We start from the raw sequence: 19220 nt of genomic DNA on the forward strand, positions 1-19220 counted from the left end.
AGAGAAAGAACGAAAAGAAAAAGGAGAGGAAGGGAGAAGGAAGCAAAGACAAGTTTGAGGAAAGAAAGAATGAAAGAAATAAAAAAAGGATATTTAAAAAAGAAGGAAGGAAAGAAAAATAAACAGAGAGAAAGTACCGGTATGAGAAAAGAAAGCTAAGAAGGATTGGAAATAAAGATACATGTTGATGGAACAAAAGAAAAGGCAAGCAGAAAGGGTAGATGAATAGAGAATGAGAGAAAAGACAGAGGAAAAAAGTTCAAACTTCAAGCAATAGTAAACAAAATCCAATCAAAAAGTCTTAATGATATTTGGAGCCTGCTTGTTTGTTGGGGGGGTCGATATATTTCAAAAATTGTCAGAAAAGTAAAATGTTTTAGAAATAAATAGAAGTGAAACATTGTCAAACTTAAAAATTAGATGAAACATTGCAGCATCACACATCTCTCATCCCGTTACATGTTCGCACCGATCACAACAAGATTCAAAATGAAAGCTGAAACAACTAGATTTAGTTATGAAAACTCAATAAATTGTTCCTCCGATTACATCATGAAATTAGTAATCCTTCAGTTTTTGTGATAATTTTGGTGGGAAAACTGTTTATCATGTGGCATTCTTTGCAGCATTGATTTGAGAATCTTCTCGGATCCTACATGCAGAGCTAGTACTTAGCCTGCCTCACCTACAGGCAGGAATGCACATGCTGCAGCTATTACATGTGCTGAATTTGCATGTGTGTGTTTTTGTCTAGATCAAAGAAAATATCACCACAGAACTTGCAAAAGTTGAAAGTAAGCGATTTTATTGGTGTCTCTTACTCTCTTCATCATCTGTTGGTTATTTGAAGAAATTTCGTCACTTTTCTATGCATTATATTTTGTTGAATATTCTGAAATATGGGACAAATATGACGCCGGGACAAAGGAGCTAAATACGGATGATATATATATTTTTCTTAGTAAGTATAAACCAAAATATGACCAAACAGAAATTTGATTGCAAATTTTTTTACAAAACTACTGGACATACAATCTTTTGTGTGCTTTCTGACAATAATCCAGGAGGCAGGAATCTCATTGTTCAAACTATTTGATAAGGATGGTGAACTGAAGCAAATGGCAAAAGTTCAACCACCACTATCATAATCATCACCACCATCATCATCATCTGCTTCCTCACTACAACCATCATTATCATCATTCATCATCATCACTACCATTACCATCTTCATTATCATTTAATAAAAAACAACACTCAGTCTGAACAACATGGACCTATTTATAGCAAATGGTCTGAATGAGTCAGTCAGATGAGTAGAGACATAAATATAATCATACATGTGCCAAGTATGTTATTAAGAGCTCGCCAGAAGAAGATTGATGTTTGTCCCAGCAGTCAGCACCAGCCTCATTTCAAGGTTTGCAGTGTGCTGATGTAAAATATATTCCTGTTGGAACTCCACCAACCAGCACTCGGCACCACATTTGAAACTATCCATGGAGTGTCTCTGAGAAAATGTGTGTTATTGATATTCTGTTATTTTCATTATTGATTTCTCCTAAAACATCAGTTTGAGTCATGGAACCCAACTATCCCCCTGGCTACTATTGCCCCGAACGAGACCATAATCTTAGTAGGCATCAACAGCAGCAGCAATCACAACAACTCCGGCAACATGTTGCACCCTATCCCATGGAACTACCTGTATCATACCACACACCTTCACAACACCAGCTTGACTTTACGGTTGAGCAACCAATGAGAGCATTCCCTGTACATCCGCGTCCTGCGACACTGCGATCAAGTTATCATGGTATTCATCTCTATTTTGGCTTTATCAATTTTCGAAATACGTAGCTAATAAATTATACAGGTCATGTAGTAATTATGGTCAAAGTTCTTTACAATTAGAGAAGATAATTGACAGGGATTGAATACAAGAAATGTTTATTCATTTGTGTTTGATTGTCTTATCAACACAATAATTGATCAGGGGTATTTTCACAGCGGACTGAGGTCTGTATTGGGACCTGTTTCACAAAACTTGTTATAATAACATATTTGCAATAACAGCATATTAATGGCTATCAAAATAATTTGCTGATACATGTAGTTTAACTTGTTCTAGAAATCATGCTCATACCAAGTCTCTATGAAATAAGACTCTGAGGTACTATGTTCTGGCATAGTAAAAATACATATACATGTACATACAAAATTGTAAAAAAATGAATTCTAGTCATTCTAAGTATGCTGAAGATTATTAATATAGTTTTGTTTACCAGCAGAATGTCTTATCTATTTCTAGTAATGACTACTATGATCATGTGGTAAATTATGTTTTAACAAACAACCAAGTGGCCATTTTGATGGATTCTTTTGAAAAAAGAATTCTGTGATCTGTACTAAAGCTGGAATTTACTTATCTTTTATTTGTTATAATATCCAAAAGATTCTGCGCCTGCAAGTTCAAGTACAGCTCACCAGGCCAGTCGGTCAGTTCCGTTCCAGCTTGATGGGATCAAATCCTCTGGCTTTTCTGCAGGCTGTGTCGCATCCATCACTACTCCAGAAGATTTTGTTGAAAGTGACATCCTACCATTGACAACTCAGGAACATACTCCAGCAAGCAACACAACCCAATTGCCAGGTAAAATAATCAGAACTAATAGTGCAACTTGTTCAACAAACATTTCATTGACAGGAAAGCTGTCTTTGTATGTAGCGGAACTGTGCATCACAATCCTAGGCCCCATTGCATTAAAATTACTATCATATTATTTTTGCCAGCCAATGGTATCTTTTATGAAATCATTGATTTTGATAGCTGACATTTAACCCTATCTAGGCCGGGGTATTTTGGGAGTTCATATGGCCCCCCCCCCTAAGATCTCGGCCGTCGACCGCGCGATCGCGCCGAAAATTGGCACGCGAGTTGCCTGGGACATAATCTACAAGATCGTATAGTAATTTATTTCATGCGAATTGCTATTACGTGATTATGCTAATTTATGCGTAATTAGTATGCGAAATCATACTTTTTCCTCTAACTCCCTAAATAAAGCTCCAAATGTACTAATTCTTGGTATAGAAACTCTTTGTGCTGTTCTTAGCAAGTGTACATGAAAAAAATTGCGATATCAAATCATTTTCTTATGTATTATATTGTTTTTTGCAATTTCTTATGTATTTCTTTGTTTTTTGACCTTTTGTTTTTCATTGTTTTTTCAATGAAATTTGTTGGGGACTCTTCTGTGATCATAAAAAGTATAAAATAATTACATTTAGACCAGCAAAACTAAAAATAATCATGCATTTATAAATTTTGGTTGAAAACACAATTTGCATTGACTTTGTACACGAAATCACGTCCCCGGCCTAGATAGGGTTAATAGCATTACTATGGTATACAACTATGCAATAACATTTGAGGATGTTGCTAAAACCATTCACACAGAAGGAATATCAAAGTTCTCTTCTCTCGAGACCTACAGCCCTAGGAAAAGCAATTTCTGGTCTTACGTACACTACGTGTATGAAATGTTGCATAATTTTGGAACCGCAACCCGGGGGTGCAAATTTGGTCTCAAATGTTTGCAAGATTTGCAAGAAAAAGAAATTCATGGTATGGCGCCAGCTTTTCGCATTATTTTTATTGCAAAAAATAATGTTGAGTGGTGGCTGAATCACCCCCCCCCCCCCCCGCCTTTTTGGGTTTCAAACTTATTTCAGGGATATGATTAGTGTTAAAATATTGAATTTAATTATTATTATTCTTTAGGTGAGTCTGATATTGCTTCACACACTCCTAAGCATACTCCGAGTAAAGAACACCAAACACAGTATCAACCATCCACACATTCACCCAAGACTGGCGCGTCAGCTCCAAGCTCATCTACTGCTGACCCTCCGGTCCTGGTGGCACTCAATCTAAAAAAGAGTAGGGCGCCCTCATCGAGTTCGGATCTTCCTCAGGGTCTATCGCTCCGCAAGACATCGCAGGGTAAAGTGGAAGGTGTAGTTACCGTGGAGAGTATTGAGGAAGGGGTGGAGTTTGGACCTTATAGAGGAACGTTGCTGGAAGAGGATGTTGGTGGGATGAAAGATACAACTTGGGAGGTAAAGGTTATACAATGGATGAAGGTTAGACAGACTGATCTTGTAGGCTGCAGGGCTCATATTAGGAATGCAAAGGGGCAAGGCCATTGTTTAATAAGACACTTAAAGGAAAGGAAATGCGGTGCTGACTTGAGGAGCATCTAGGCTCTTTAAAAAGGGCATCAATTCTAAATATACATGTACTTTTTCAATGGGACACATGCACTGGATTACCGCAGGTCATTAAGGCCTCAGGAAAAAGGGACTCTTATTTTAGCCAACTATTTGGAATGGCGTGGGAGACCATTGCCTTGTGTGGCCTTGGGTTAATTTGCCACCACTGCTTTGTAGTAACACCTCAGGAACAGTCTTGTGAATTTAGAACAGTAGGGACTTAAAAGAGAATATATGTGAAACTTTATTTCAAGTAAAATCGACCCTGATAACCCCAGGGGATTGGTTTTATTTCCTCAACATTGTTTTGTGATGATTCCCTCAAGTGAAATGTTCACTGAACAAGCCTATAAACATAACATTTATTTTAGTCACAATTTTGTTTTAATTCAATTGTGAGATCACACACATAATGACTCATTTCCCAGATTCTAAAGTCACCTAGAAAGTGCTAGTGAATAACTTATTCTAAAATCAATCATTCTCAATTTCTCATTTGTCCAGGTCTTTCTTTCAGGTAAAGTGTGTTTCTATGTTGATGGAAGCAAGACTTGGATGTCTCTTGTAAGATGTGCACTTGACAAGGAGGAACAGAACCTGGAAGCTTATCAAATCTATGGGGAAATCTTCTATAGAAGTACAAAGGTCATTGAACCTGGTGGCGAACTTAAAGTATTCTACAGTGAGGACTACATGAATCATGTAGGATTTCCCAGGAGATTGAGTGAGCTTCATTTTGATAAAGGTAATTATGTTGAAGTAGTTTCCTTTTTTATTTCCTGCATTTTTTTAACCTATCAGAAAATGTGCAAGTGTAATTGATTGTTCAATACAGTCCGACCTCTCTTATCCGGCCTACCCTTATCCGGATCTCTCTATTATCCGGACGCACACTTGCCGAGATTTTTTTAAATTTAATCTAGTACCGGTACGTGAAGAATGAGATTTCAATTTAAACTCAATCCTATACGTAAACTCATTTTGGTTACATATATTTCCCAATATAGTCACCCTACACCAAACATATTTTTCATGAAAATATCTCACCCAAATCACCAAAAGAACTTTAGGAATGATAATTTCCAGTAAATTAGGATGCAGCGCAAACATTTCATCACAATTCTCTTTTTGCTTCGCGGGAAAAACAACACATGTCTTGCTAGCTAACTTTAGGCCTCAATACGGACAGCGCCATCTATCATGTTTCAGCCTACAGTCAGTGTAACAATGGCTGACATTGCAAAGCTGCGCTACCCGCCGCGATGATCTAATTTTAATACTTGGTTTCATCTAGTCATTCTCTTTCTTTCGAGGTATGCTCGATGTATACCTCAGTCATTTTAGCAGGTAAATTATCCAAGAGTTTTGGCCATCGATCAATTTAATTTCCATAAAAACAATGCCTATAATTTGCACTGACTCTGCAGTAAATATTGTCTTTACAGTACGCCCACTACAACAGTGTAGCTACCGCCGGTGGCCTGCATGGGGAGGCAGTCGGCAGCGCAGCTGCGTGTATTCAATATTGGGTCTCCCAGATCCGGATAAATCCCTTATCCGGATTGGTGCTGGTCCCAACGTGTCCGGATAAGAGAGGTCGGACTGTATGTTCATTTATCTGAATTCCTAAAATGTATATGAAATGCATATTTTATGGAACAACTACAGTATATATATTGTGCCCTTGAGAAAAATAGTGTGACCTATGATCAGCGATATGACTTATTATTCTAATATTAACATATATATATATCAAGGCTCCACATTTACTTTTTTCGGTGGTGGCCCGTTCGGGACCAAAACCTTCAAATGATTTTTTTTTGGTGGCCCGATATTGAAGTTTGGTGGCCCGGAAAATATAAAGAAAAATATTAAACATTCTGAAATATTAATTCTGCAGCCACTACCACTAAGTTACTTTCACTTTGTAAGCTTGTGTGTAACCTTGTCTTCAGTTATTTTACTTTGCTAATTGATTGGTGGTAAAATATAAATTGTTCTATCATTGTAAATATGAAATTATTGAAAGAGAATAAATGAATTGTGTAGACTTTTTTTTAAATCTCCGTATAGACATAGACTCATAATGGTAAAGTAAATAAATAGTGCATAGGCTAAAGCAAACTCAGATAGATATACAAAACAGTGATTTTTCCTTCCTTCCTCTTTGAATCCTAAAGCCTCGATTATGCAAGCCCCAAATCTAGTTTATTTTTTCTCTTTTGCAGCATATTATAGCAGGAGAAAATGGTAGAAAAATATGCCGCAAAATTAGAACAATGCATAAAAGGGGGAAACAAAAAAAATATAATTTTCAAAAAGTATATAACAAAAACAAAAATAAATAAATAAGTGAAATAAAACTAAAGAAAGAAAATGAAGAAAAAACAAAGAACAGGACAAAAATTAAAAGAAAAAAGCAAAAAGATTAAGACCAAAGAAAAAAAGAAAATGAAAGAAAAATTAATAAAAAAAATGAAGGGGAAAAAATTAAGAAGCCATTACTTACAATTTTTTTAATAGTCTATTCTGACTGGAATATAATTAAAAGCCAAGCAAATAATTTTCACCTATCTTTTGGGAATGGCACATTTTTATTTTTATATCCTTTAGTTGGTATTATTTTTTTTAGTAGAAACATAAGTTCTTTAATCAGGAATATTCAATGGGAAGGGGTATAAAAAAAATGAAAGAAAATAACAAGAAAACGGCAAAAGTTATATCTGGAGAAAAAAGTGTGAGAAAAAAGTGTGAGAAAAGTCATTCCCTATATTTGCCAAAATGTTGGAAAAATTCACATTTCATATCAATAAAATGCCTTCCCAAAGTATTCACTTTCTCAAGAGAGGTTTAAGAAGTCATTTATAAACAAGAAAGAAAGAAACTGTCTGTTTATTTTTGGCTAGAAAAGACACAGCTTCGAAAGAAACAAAGTATCAACATACATAAAAATGCACACATGGGTTTTTATGTGTATTAGTTCATTCGGAAATCGGTCTTTTTGAGTGAAAAGAGAGGTCATAATTCCTCTTTTTAATGCTTGCAAATAATCAGGGCACACCAGATTTTTAGTAATATGGACTGTAGAAGGGCATTTCATAGGTGTAAAATGTGACTTTGACTTAGATTTTCAAAGTTCTGGGGAAGATTTCTTAGCAGCAACATTTCATATCTCAGCTCCCTGAGTCTGAATAGGCTGCCAGCGCACAGCTAGCTACATGCGCATGGCTTCATGCAAAGCTAGCTCACTCCAGCCTGCGCCGGCTGGATAATAGCTACTGTATGCTGGAGCAGTAGTACTGTCATGACTATGCAATATGTGTGTAGATCAACAAAAAAGGTGCATGACGAACTGGTTTGCTATTTGAATTGTAGAAAGTTGATAAATGCGTGAAAAATCAGGAGAAAAATTGTGCTACTTTGAAAACTATTGGTTGCCCGATTCGGGCCACCAAAACTTAACATCTTTTCAATAATGGTTGCCTGAGGTGAATTTCTGGTGGCACCAGGCCACCGCTAATGTCGAGCCTTGTATATATATATACATATACATGTATTTACCAAGTTAAAAACCACATTCAATGTTGACTTTCAATATGTCTGTCAGTAGATTTTATTTTTATTTTTTTCATTCAAACTGACAGAATATTGAATTCTTTTCTTGTGGTATTCGGTTAAAGAAAAATAGGACCTAAGACTTGACCTTGAGGAACTCCACAGTCCAATGCTACAAATGCCATATTCAAATGCAGTTTTGATATTTTACTTTTTGTTTCAGATACTCAGAAGTTTCATTGCAGCCAGTGTGAACATCTATTTGCATCCCCTAAAGTGATCCTGAGACATATCAAATGTGAACACACCCATAGCAAACCTGGAAGTCAATCTAATGAAATGATTCCTGTGCTCTCATGGAGAAAGAAAAGGAAAACAAATAATTCTACAAAGACAGAGATTACCACCAAACTGCATTCCACTACCAAGAGTGAAAGCAACCACAATGAGCAAGTGTTTACGTGTGAAACATGTGGGAAGGTTTTTCCTACCCAAGGTAGACTTATGGCCCATAAATTGTTTCATGAGTACAACCAAGAACATGCATGCCCTGTTTGTGGCAAAGGACAGGGAAATACACAGGCCTTGGCAAGACATTTGACGACTCATGAGCCCAAATTATACAAATGTAAGAAATGCGCCCGACAGTTCAAAGCAGAAACTTCACTCGATAAGCATATGAGAGAGGTCCATGGTTTTAGATGTCAGTTTTGCTTTGAGTTGTTCACGAGAAAGAGTAAATGTTTGCAACACGAGCAGACACACCAAGCTTTCAGATCAGGGCAACCTGAATCAAATGGGACATCACCAGATGAGACAGAACCAGCACAAGCAACAACCCAAGAAGCAAAGGACATGCTCGGTAAAACAACCACCTATTACCAGAAGAAACGCCCATACAAGTGCCGCTTCTGTCCGAAGAGATATACCTCCTGTTTCAGCGCCAGGGACCATGAAAAGGAGAACCACACTAATGAAGGATCGTACAAGTGTGTACATTGTCCTAAGGTTTTTACCAGCGAGCATCGACTGAAGAACCACCTGATTAGCCATGAGCAAAAGGGATTCTATCAATGCACGCTATGTCCAAGAAGCTTTGGCTCAGAGAAAGCTCTTAACAACCACCAAGGTGAACACACAGGACTAAAGCCGTTCAAGTGTGAGATCTGCGGCCGTGGATTCCGAGTGAAAAGTCACTTCCATGCGCACAAGCGACGCATGCATCAGGAACGGCCTCTACGATTCTTCTGCTCGGTCTGCAACAAAGGGTTTGCCGATAAAGGGAACCTCGTCAAACATGAACGAAGGCACAAGGGCATTAGGCCATTTGTGTGCCTGGAATGCGGGAAAGGTTTCACGGCAAGGACTTCACTAGACACACACGTGCAAATAATTCATACCAAAGAGAAGAGGTTCTGTTGTGAAGTTTGTGGCAAGAAATTCTCTCTCAATAATCACTATACCCATCACATGATCAAGCATAAAATGCAGGGGGATGCAGATGCGTAACATTGATTAATATTTCTGAAAGGCATTGTCCTGCTTATAAAACGGGTATTTTTTGCAAGCTCTCCTGATTCCAAAATGAGTGAACAATATCTTCCATATTTTGATTTCCATAGACTTCTGTAGTAAACTTAGAGGATGACATTGCAATATTCTTTTGAGTTCAAAAGTAGTGCATAATGTAACAATATTTTTTCAGCATTGTTGAGTTTTTAAAAATGATTCTTGGAGGTGTTTGACACCTTAGTGACTTTGATTCATACTTCAGTTCTAAGTTTTGTATGGTATTAATTATCAGGCTTCGAAAATAGGCTTTCTTGTGCCTCTGACTGGCCTCATCCTGATGTCATGTTGCGTTAGGAGCATTGTGATTCCATAGTTTTGTACACAGAAAACCAGAGAGATTTTCCTGCTTTTAAGATTACACATTTTATTTTCTTTACTTCTATCAGACAGAGCTATCATAAGTATCTTTACCTGGAAGCTTGAATGGATGAAATCTACTGCTTTGGACAAGAAACTTTTCGCCATATTTTATTTCCTGTTTAATTATTTGGCACAGCTTTAAAATTCAATCTGCATTCAGATTATGTGAACAACTTTTCCTGACATAGCAATTGGGGTCAAATAAGTGCCAAACAAATAAATTATCACAAAAAACCTGGTGAGGAATTGTAGGATTCCATCCATTTGACCATTCAGTAAATTGCCAGTGATGTTTTCTGCAAATTAAAAAAAAATCAGTTCAGTTCAGTTTGGTTTACTTTCATCTCACAAAAATATAATACAATATTGATCTTCCAACACGAAAGAACAGAACATTAATGATAAATAGTACATGCAATAATTCCATATTATAAAACAATTGTAATATTTGAAAAAAATCCAGATTGGAGACAGTTCTATATCAAGATTAGATACTATGAAAGAGCAGAGCTTGTCATTTAAAGTTTCCCTATGAATGATAAATATTGTCAATTTCTTTTAATATTAATGCTATACAGTATCGAAATTGAATTCATAATCTGAAAAGCAGAAAAAATCACTCAGTTTTTCTGTGTGCAAACATGGAATCACAACACTTCTATCACAACATTACGTCACGGTTATGAGGAGGATGAAAAGTGCAAGAAAGCCATTTGTCAAACCCTGAATTCAGGGTTTTTTTTTAATTCATTCAAGCAAAATACTTGACTGTCAAGTGGTGAATATGCATAAGAATTACATTGTTGTACTATTTAGCTTAAAGGGGAAGTTCACCCTGAAGAAAACTTTGTTGCAAAAATAGCAGAAAAAATAGTAAAAAATATTGGTGAAGGTTTGAGGAAAATCCGTTAAAGAGTAAAAAAGTTATTAAGAGTTCAAAGTTTTGGATTTGTGACGTCATAAACGAGCAGCTGCCCCATGTGTTATGTAATATAAAATGCATGAATTTCAAATTTTGCATGGTTCCTGATGACTTAATTTTGGTTTCTATTCATGGTCGGGTGTGAAATGATTTGTCTATTGATATACAAAAGGTACAGTGAAAACCATTTTCAATTTTCTGAGAAAATGACATTTCATTGATTTTTTACCATTCGCTATGTAGGAATGCTGCTCGCATATGACGTCACAAATCAAATAATTGAAATTCTAATAACTTTTTAATTATTTGATGAATTTTTCTCAAACCTTCAGCAATGTTTTTTATCATTTTTTCTGCTATTTTTACAATAAGTTTTTTTGTCAGGGTGAACTTCCCCTTTAAATGTTTCCCATTTGGGTCATTGCATGGGGTTGGGGCAACAAAATTGTGTGATGTCCATGTAATGGTGGTATCAGCTTTTTCAATTCACAGAGGATATCAGTTCAAATGGGTTTGAGTTTTGATGTTTCAATTTAAAGATGATGTCCAATCATAATAATTCAGTTGGCAATTGGGGATCTTGAATGGATTTGCTGCAAAATAAATAGAGTTTTACCACTGTTACATGGACATCACATTGGCACAACATTTCAATAACTTCTCAGGTGTGAATCTGCAATACATCATGATGCTTGAGAAGTAAAACTTGGTGAGATGCCATTTATTTTTGCTGGTAATTTTATGCATACATTTGCCTTCTTTACATGAGACACAGTTTTGGAATTCTTGTATGTCTCAAAAGTTGCCCCAACCCCATGGAATGACCCATTTGTCAATTTCACTTTAACGCTCCAATCCGGGTCTCTAAAAAATACAGTATAACAAAATGCTTACAGAATCAAATGTATATTTCATCGACTGGTCAGTCAAAAATAAAGAATTGGCTTTTCTTTCAATACATCTATATTACTCTTGGCCATTTAGAATTTTTATTTATACTTTATAGTCGCTATACTAAAATATAATCACTTTGCTGACAAATTATATGTAATAATTGATATCATTCGTAAAACATCTGTTGTGTACACATGATCAATTGATCATGTGAGGTGATATATATTGCATTCCATGTCATAGAAAAATATTTGATATTATGTTTAGTGTTTGTGAATATGATTATGGTATTCTTCAAAAATTGAATTACCTCTGTTATTCAATATATATTATATATATTATATATATGTTAGCCTAAAATGCAAAATGTTTGGATTTTTTCCATGTTGTGAATTACGTGACATTAATTTGAGTATAAGTGTTGGGTTTTGTAATGTAGAAAGAATTATATATATTTGGCATGAAGTATTCTCTATTCAGACTTAAACAGTATTTGTATGGCTATTCTTACTACCACCCCCCCCCCTTTCAATGTTTTGTATGATTAATTTGTAACCTTAAAACTCGGTGCTGTGGTGTTGTGCAATTTTTTGTGATCGGTTGTGTACACGGTTCTGAATTTACGCATTATAAGAACCCCAAATTACTCATAATGTGATTTTAAACAAATCCAATGCAGATGTGAGTCAATTTGGAATTCATCTATAGATGGTTATTCATTTTTGTCTCGCCTGCATAGCAGAGTGAGACTATTGGTGCCGCTTTTTCGACGGCAGCGTCGTCAACATTGAAATCTTAACCAAGGTTAATTGTTTTTTTAATGTCATCACAACGTATTATATGAACCTAGATTGTGAAACTTGGACATAAGGGTAATCAAGTATTACTGAATATCCTGCCTGAGTTTCAGGCCACATGAGTAAGTTCAAAGGTCAGTTATGGTCAACGAACTTCAACCATTTGGGGGTATTTGAGAAATTGTCATCATAACTTTAAAAGTTTATGGTCTAGTTCATGAAACTTGGACATAAGAGTAATCATGTATCCTTGAATATCCTGTGTGCGTTTCAGGTCACATGACCAAGTTTAAAAGGCCAGTGAACTTTGGCCATGTTGGGGGTATCATAAATAGAAAGTTTATGAATCACACATGTAATTTATGAAACATAGACAAGTACGTCTATGTTTTGCACAAGTCTTAGGTCACATGCTGTTTGGTCAGTGGACATAGTATTTTATTATCATATCAGTGTTTTTTTTGTTAATAATTAAATAGTGGTTTTCAAAGTTAACACTGTTCCAGTATTGACTTGCGTAATGCAGGCGAGACTGCCAGTGCCAGAGGCGTTCCACTTGTTTAAGATCATATTAAAAGGCTTTACAGTGCAATTTAGCTATGCAACTTTGTAGATTTTAAGATTATTTCATTTTCTACCATCATACAATCAGTGTATCAAAATTAATTGATGTAAAGAATTCTTTAAGAAAATGGAACATACTTAAATTTGAACTTTATTTCACGATTTTATCTCTCTAATTCCACTTCCTAATACAAGTATAAGATAATGAGTTTAATGATGATGTGTATTTGACCTTAATTGACTTAACGGAAATTAGATTTTTGGTGAGTTTCGTGAGAGTTTCATACAAATATAACAATGTTTATAGTATATTTATTACAAATAAATCAGATTACACTTTCAAATAGATGAAGAGCATAACAATTGAAGTATTTAGGTACTAAGTCATCTAATGTTATTGTAACAATGCTTTGTGATAGAAAACGAGAAGCACCTGGTAAGTAATAATTTGATTTGGTTATAATTCTGACTGTTTTTTCCCGGAGTTGGGCCTACACACATGTGTTTAAGATGAGATTTATAAGTATTAGCCCATATATAATTGCAATAACTTAGATGTAGTATTATAAATCAATTTGAGTACAAAATGCGGCAAAATATTATTCAGTCCGATTAAACACCAACACGTTTTGATACTCACTTAGAAGATGTAGGAATATAAGTAATTTAGATATTTGTTTACTATGAAACCTAAGAATTTAAAACTAAAACTAACAACTATTACTAAAAACTTAAGATTATCTACTTTGTAATATCATTAACCCTAAAAGGACTGGGCTATTTGAGAAAGATTGAGGACAGGGGGGGCATGATGGCCCCCTTCTGATTTCGGCCGCCATTGCCGCGATTACGCCGAAATTTGGCATGCACGGTCTTTACCACAAAAACTACAAGCCAATTAAAGAAATTCTGAAAATGATTATTCATTATGAATAAAATATGCAAATCTATTCATGAAAAAACATTATTGCCATATTTAGCACCCAATTTCACTTCAAACTTTTTTTTTCACATGTCATCTTTGTAATATAATACACAGGTTTTAAAAAAAAAATGCGAAAGCCTATTTTTTCCTTATGCATTTCTTTGTTTGAAGAATTTCTCATGTATTTTTTGTTTTTCCGTCTTTTGTTTTTTTTCAATCGAAATTATTACAAACCATTTAACAAAATTAAACCATAAAATAATTAAGCAGACCATTTAGAACGATAAATAATCACCGTTTTATTAATTTCACCTCCCATAGACTTTGTACACACAATATAAGAATGAGCATGACATTGTCTCGTAAAAAAAATGATGTGGCGTGACGATGCTAAACCCATATGTCGCGAATTTGGTCTCAAAAGTTGCGCGAGGCTTCAAATATAATAAAAGTCAGAAGACTTTGCGGCGCTATCTGTTTGCGTTTGGGTAATAGCGCACAAAACATTGAGGGGGGTGGTTGACCATCATGCATCATGCCCCCAGTCCTTTTAGGGTTAATACTGATATTGCATAAATGTATTTTGTTTTGATAAAATCCAAGAGTATTTACAAGCCCATATTTTCAGGAGTACCCTCTAATAACATCAATCTTTACTACCAATGTGATTACAATGTTAAGTTTGGGTTCCTTGCATAGTAATTATATTATTCCGCTTATTCATATTGCATAATACAACCTCTTAAACATTCGCAGATATGACTATGAAATTTTCCAGCTCATTGGTTTCTATCACGCCAATAATTATACTAAATATGTAATATTAGGAAAATAAATCTAATTAAATAAGTGAAATTAAATCAAACCAAGATTTGAACTTGTATGAATTTACCTCGGATAAGACACGCGTTTACCTTCATATAAGACGCATATTAAGCATATCTTGACGCCTTATTAAAAGATGCTCTGTAATTTACAAGTCCAGAGTAGATGCATACACACGTTCATCCAAGTCATTAAGTGACAGGTAACTCTGAAAATGAAATGATAAAAGACAATGCGAACACCGTTATCAACAGCAATAATATATGATGTCAATGGTGAATTCTAAATTGGTATGATTCATCAGCGCTTATGGAGCCAAATGGATAGTACGACAGTCGGAGGAGTTGACTACGCTGTGGTCTTGTCCAAAACGTCTAGTCATTGGCCTTTGCCTTCCCCCAGAAGTCTGGGTCCTTTAATTTCCTCGGGATTTGACCAAGGACATCTTGTCCTAAGCGTTGTCATTTGCCTCCGAGGTTAGGGGTCCTTAGCCTCGGAACTTCAGCCTTGCTTAGAGGTCAAGTGCACCCCTAGGAAAATACTGACTTGAATAAATAGAGAAAAATCAAACTAGCATAGTGCTGAAAATTTCATCAAAATCGGATGTAAAATAAGAAAGTTATGACATTTTAAAGTTTCGCTTATTTTTCACAAAACATGCAGTGATATGCACAACTAGGTGAGTCAGTCGATGATGTCCATCACTCACAATTTCTTTTGTTTTTTATTATTTGAATTATACAATATTTCGTTTTTTTAGATTTGACAATAAGAACCAACTTGACTGAACCATATAGTATAAAACAATGCTAATTCCACATGTTCAGGGAGGAATTAATGATATCATTGTATCACTTGACAATGAGGATAAAATTAGAATATTTCATATAATAAAATACAAAAGAAATAGTGAGTGGATGACGTCATAGACTCCTCATTTGCATACGAGCCAGGATGTGAACAAAACTGTTTTGTGAAATTAAGCGAAACTTTAAAATGTTATAATTTTCTTATTGTACATCCGATTTTGGTGAAATTTTCAGTGTTATGCTTGTTTGATTCTTCTCTCTCTATTGAAATCAACTTTTTGTTGGGGTGGACTTGTCCTTTAAATCATTAGTATGGAGTGGTGAGAAAGAGGCTTTAGTATAGTCATTGATTGTGGATTTGCATAGTATGAATAAATGAAAACGATTTATATATATATACATCACCAGATATACTATGGTTTATACAAAGGAAATGCAAACAGTAACAGGGGATCAAACTGTTGGAAGAATTAGAGTTAAATCTTACATGAGTCTTTTCTAGAATCCTTTCCAAATCTTTTAGGATTCGGTCAAAGTTGGTCCTAGATGTAGGGTCCTTCTTCCAGCAACTACTCATAATCGCATACCTGTGATATTAAATAATAATTGCTGATAATATATACAATTCAGGTAACGTAGCTGCTCTTAGTGAACCACGACATAATTTAACTCGGGGGTGAAAATCATGGTGTTATTAACACAAATTTAGTTTTAATAATTATAATACATTGGATTTGTTATTAAATTACCTAAGACTTTTGAATATTTAGGAAGACAGTTTTGTGTTGTTAACAAAGTCGTTGTTAAATGAGAAGTTCACCCTGAAGAAAAGTCTGTTGTAAAAATACCAGAAAAAATCGATCACAATATTGGTCAGGCTTCGACGGAAATCCATAAAAAATGATGAAAGTTTTTAATATTTGATTTTGTTTTGTATTTGTCACGTCATAACCTACATCTGTTCCGTACGTTATGCAATGTAAATTTTTTTAAAATCCTATTGGTTTAGGGTAACTAAACTTTTTCTTTATTCTTTCGGGCCCGTTGCAGAAAGAGTTGCAGTCGATCGCAACTCTAAAAATCATGCGCAACTTGATTTTCAACCAATCAACAGCGCGCATTTTGGACTTGCGTTTGATTTTTTGACTTGCGTTTAAACGCAACTCTTTCTGCAACAGACCCCAGGAGTGGAGATGAAATAATTTTTCTGTTGATATACTGAAGGTACAATAAACATTTTCCAAAGAAAATTAGAAATTAATATTTTATTGATTATTTTACTACACGATAAGTGGTAAAGATCCTGGCATATTACGTCAAAAGAAAAGCTTGGAAATTATAACTTTTCCTAATTTTCGATGGAAATATCTAAAACCTTCACCAATATTTAGTTTTTTTATTTTCTCTGCTACTTTTAAATGAAAATTGTACCAAGGTGAACTTTTAACTGCAAGTTTACTTTAAATCGCGTCCAGTACTAAAACTCATAATTTCACTTGAATTAATAAGAAAAATGAATAATGAAAGGGCCAAGAGATATTCACCAACCTTTTGATGTTATTCATGTGAGGTTATTACGGATTATTATGATTATCGTCATCAATGAAATTTTGAATTCTTTTCTAATAAGCTTTCCCTTTTGTTTACGAAAAGTTTTTTATCTTAATCATCTAGGGTTATTAATGTATTAATTTAATGACGATCATCCTGTGTATCTTTCTAGAAATTTCCTTCAAAACATTGGTCAAAGTTAAGACAACTGAATAAAACAGAAATTACACTTCTTGTGCACAGTGATGGGGGCGTTTCATCTGGTAACCCTTGGCAACCTCCGTCTGGACAGTGGTAAAGGTCATTTTAGGGTATGGCCTTGCACCTACATTTATGAGAATAAAAAAAATGATCATGATGATGTTTTGAAATAACTGATTATTGGATGATTCCAGGTTTGATGGTTCTGTTTAAAAGTGGTGCAAGTATTATTGTTATATCAAAGTATAGACATTCTTCCCACTCCCCCCCCCCCCCCTCTCTCTCTTCTCTCTGCCAAGAAAGAGCTCTTTACCATCTCCCTTTAAGTTTCGAACGAGCAAAGATTTTAACATTCTGTGTGTTTTTCACTTGAATAGCTGTATCTTTAACAATCTTGAATCCCTAAATCCCAAGGCGTGTCACCGTTAGAAAAAAATTATGATTTCATCATTTATTTGTGTAAGTGTAAGTAGAAGCGAAAATAAGGCTATATGTGTAACTAGTCATGGTAGTCAAATCATTGTTGTTGCTTTTGTTTCATTTAGCCTATCATCTTCATCATTTTATAATTCTATCAATTATAAATATAATATAGGATTTGTATAGCAACGTATCCACCTTGCTAGGTGCTCAAGGCGCTCCTATATTACCTCGGCTATGCTAGTCTACAGGTTCCGGTGCGCAAAGCTTTTTACTTCCTGCCGGTACCAATTTACCTCACCTGGGTTGAGTGCAGCACAATGTAGGTGAATTTCTTGCTGAAGGAAAATACTCAATTATATATAACCACCATCACTACCACCATCATCGTCATTACTAATTTCTGATATATACCGTAGCTTTGCACTGTTAGAAAAAAAACAGAAGATTTTACAGAAAGAAGTAACCAAATCATTCTGTAAATTGTTATAACAGGAAAGATTTTTTATACATTTTTAAAAATAGAATTATACAAAACACGCCTGTTTTAAAAAGGGAGAAAACAGTTTTATTACAATAACTTTGTAAGGTTACACAGTGCAGTAAGAATACAGGTGTTCTTGAGACTATGCTGCAGGAATTTTTGGGGGTTTTTAAGTAGAAATTTTCTAACAGTGTGGAAATTTAAGGTCAATAAGATACATTTACACGCGTAGTTCCTGGAACCTCCTCCCTTACCCAGTGTCATTATTTCCCACAAGACAATACCAAAAGACCAGATGTCTCCTTCTTTAGTTTGGTCATTCGTTGCCATGGTTTCTGGTGAACTCCATCTGGTTGGTTTCTAAGACGATGTAAAGAATATGTTGATAATTCAATCGATTAAGAATATCAATCTGATAAAATTATAAAAAAAATCTTATAATCTTATAAAATTATAAAAAAAAAAAAACACGGAGAATTGGAGTCCCTTCCATGTAGAGTATAGGCATAAAGGGGAGAATGCTCCTAACCTTGGGACGGAGGGGGGGGGGGGGTGGGAGGTGGAACAACATTTTAAATTTTTTTTCTCTCTTATCATGTCATATATTTTGTTGATATTTCCTTTTGTAATTGCTGAAACGCATTAGTATTAATTTCTAGTATTTTTGAAGTTTGATGTATAATTTGTATAATTATATTGTAATGGATTTATGGTATAATTTATAATTATGTTTCAAATAGTTTGCACAATTTGTTGAGAGAATGTGATTGTGTATTTTGATTTGAGAGAATATAATAAAACATCCTTTAAAAAATCTGCACCTTTCTTAAGTAGTCAAAATGTGTTTTACAATATTTCATCATAACTATTTTCTCGTGTTATTCAATCTTCATGTATTTCGTATTAGCTAACGAGGGGCCCGTTTCATAAAGAGTTACAACTGTTGTAACTGTTGGTAGTTGCCAATAATGGCACCTACCATGGCAACAGGGCTTAGCAGCCAATCAAAATCAAGAATACCGTGGTAGTTGCCATAATGGCAAAGTCACAACAGGTGTAACTCTTT

The 19220-nt window shown here is 34.9% G+C and overlaps 2 protein-coding genes across 3 annotated transcripts in view; one reads left to right on the forward strand and one right to left on the reverse strand.

Moving 5' to 3' along the window:
- The first annotated feature begins 2178 nt into the window (after nucleotides 1-2178).
- LOC121419647 (histone-lysine N-methyltransferase PRDM9-like) lies at nucleotides 2179-10579 on the forward strand. The gene is made up of 5 exons (XM_041614105.1): nucleotides 2179-2191; nucleotides 2456-2653; nucleotides 3785-4122; nucleotides 4780-5020; nucleotides 8054-10579. The coding sequence occupies exons 1-5, from the start codon at nucleotides 2179-2181 to the stop codon at nucleotides 9337-9339; spliced, it is 2076 nt and encodes a 691-aa protein (XP_041470039.1). The 3' UTR covers nucleotides 9340-10579.
- Nucleotides 10580-13072: 2493 nt separating this feature from the next.
- LOC121420341 (angiopoietin-1 receptor-like) overlaps nucleotides 13073-19220 on the reverse strand; it is a 34530-nt gene continuing 28382 nt past the window's right edge. Inside the window, exons 14-17 of one of the 2 annotated variants that reach the window (XM_041614937.1) lie at nucleotides 18409-18514; nucleotides 17278-17374; nucleotides 15986-16085; nucleotides 13073-14897 (exon numbers count right to left, since the gene is read on the reverse strand). In XM_041614937.1, coding sequence (XP_041470871.1) covers nucleotides 14838-14897; nucleotides 15986-16085; nucleotides 17278-17374; nucleotides 18409-18514 — 363 coding nt within the window. In that variant the 3' untranslated portion in view covers nucleotides 13073-14837. Of the gene's footprint in view, nucleotides 14898-15729; nucleotides 16086-17277; nucleotides 17375-18408; nucleotides 18515-19220 lie in introns of those variants that run through there. The other variant, XM_041614936.1, reaches the window with a different exon arrangement.

This window comes from Lytechinus variegatus, chromosome 8 (assembly GCF_018143015.1).
Source record: "Lytechinus variegatus isolate NC3 chromosome 8, Lvar_3.0, whole genome shotgun sequence".
Lineage (NCBI taxonomy): Eukaryota > Metazoa > Echinodermata > Echinoidea > Temnopleuroida > Toxopneustidae > Lytechinus > Lytechinus variegatus.

Bases quoted from the DNA above. Each gene is read 5' to 3' on its own strand.
- LOC121419647 (XM_041614105.1), top strand. The intron at 2,654-3,784 runs GTAAAATAATCA...ATTATTCTTTAG, and splicing joins CAACACAACCCAATTGCCAG to GTGAGTCTGATATTGCTTCA. The intron at 4,123-4,779 runs GTAAAGGTTATA...TCATTTGTCCAG, and splicing joins TGAAAGATACAACTTGGGAG to GTCTTTCTTTCAGGTAAAGT.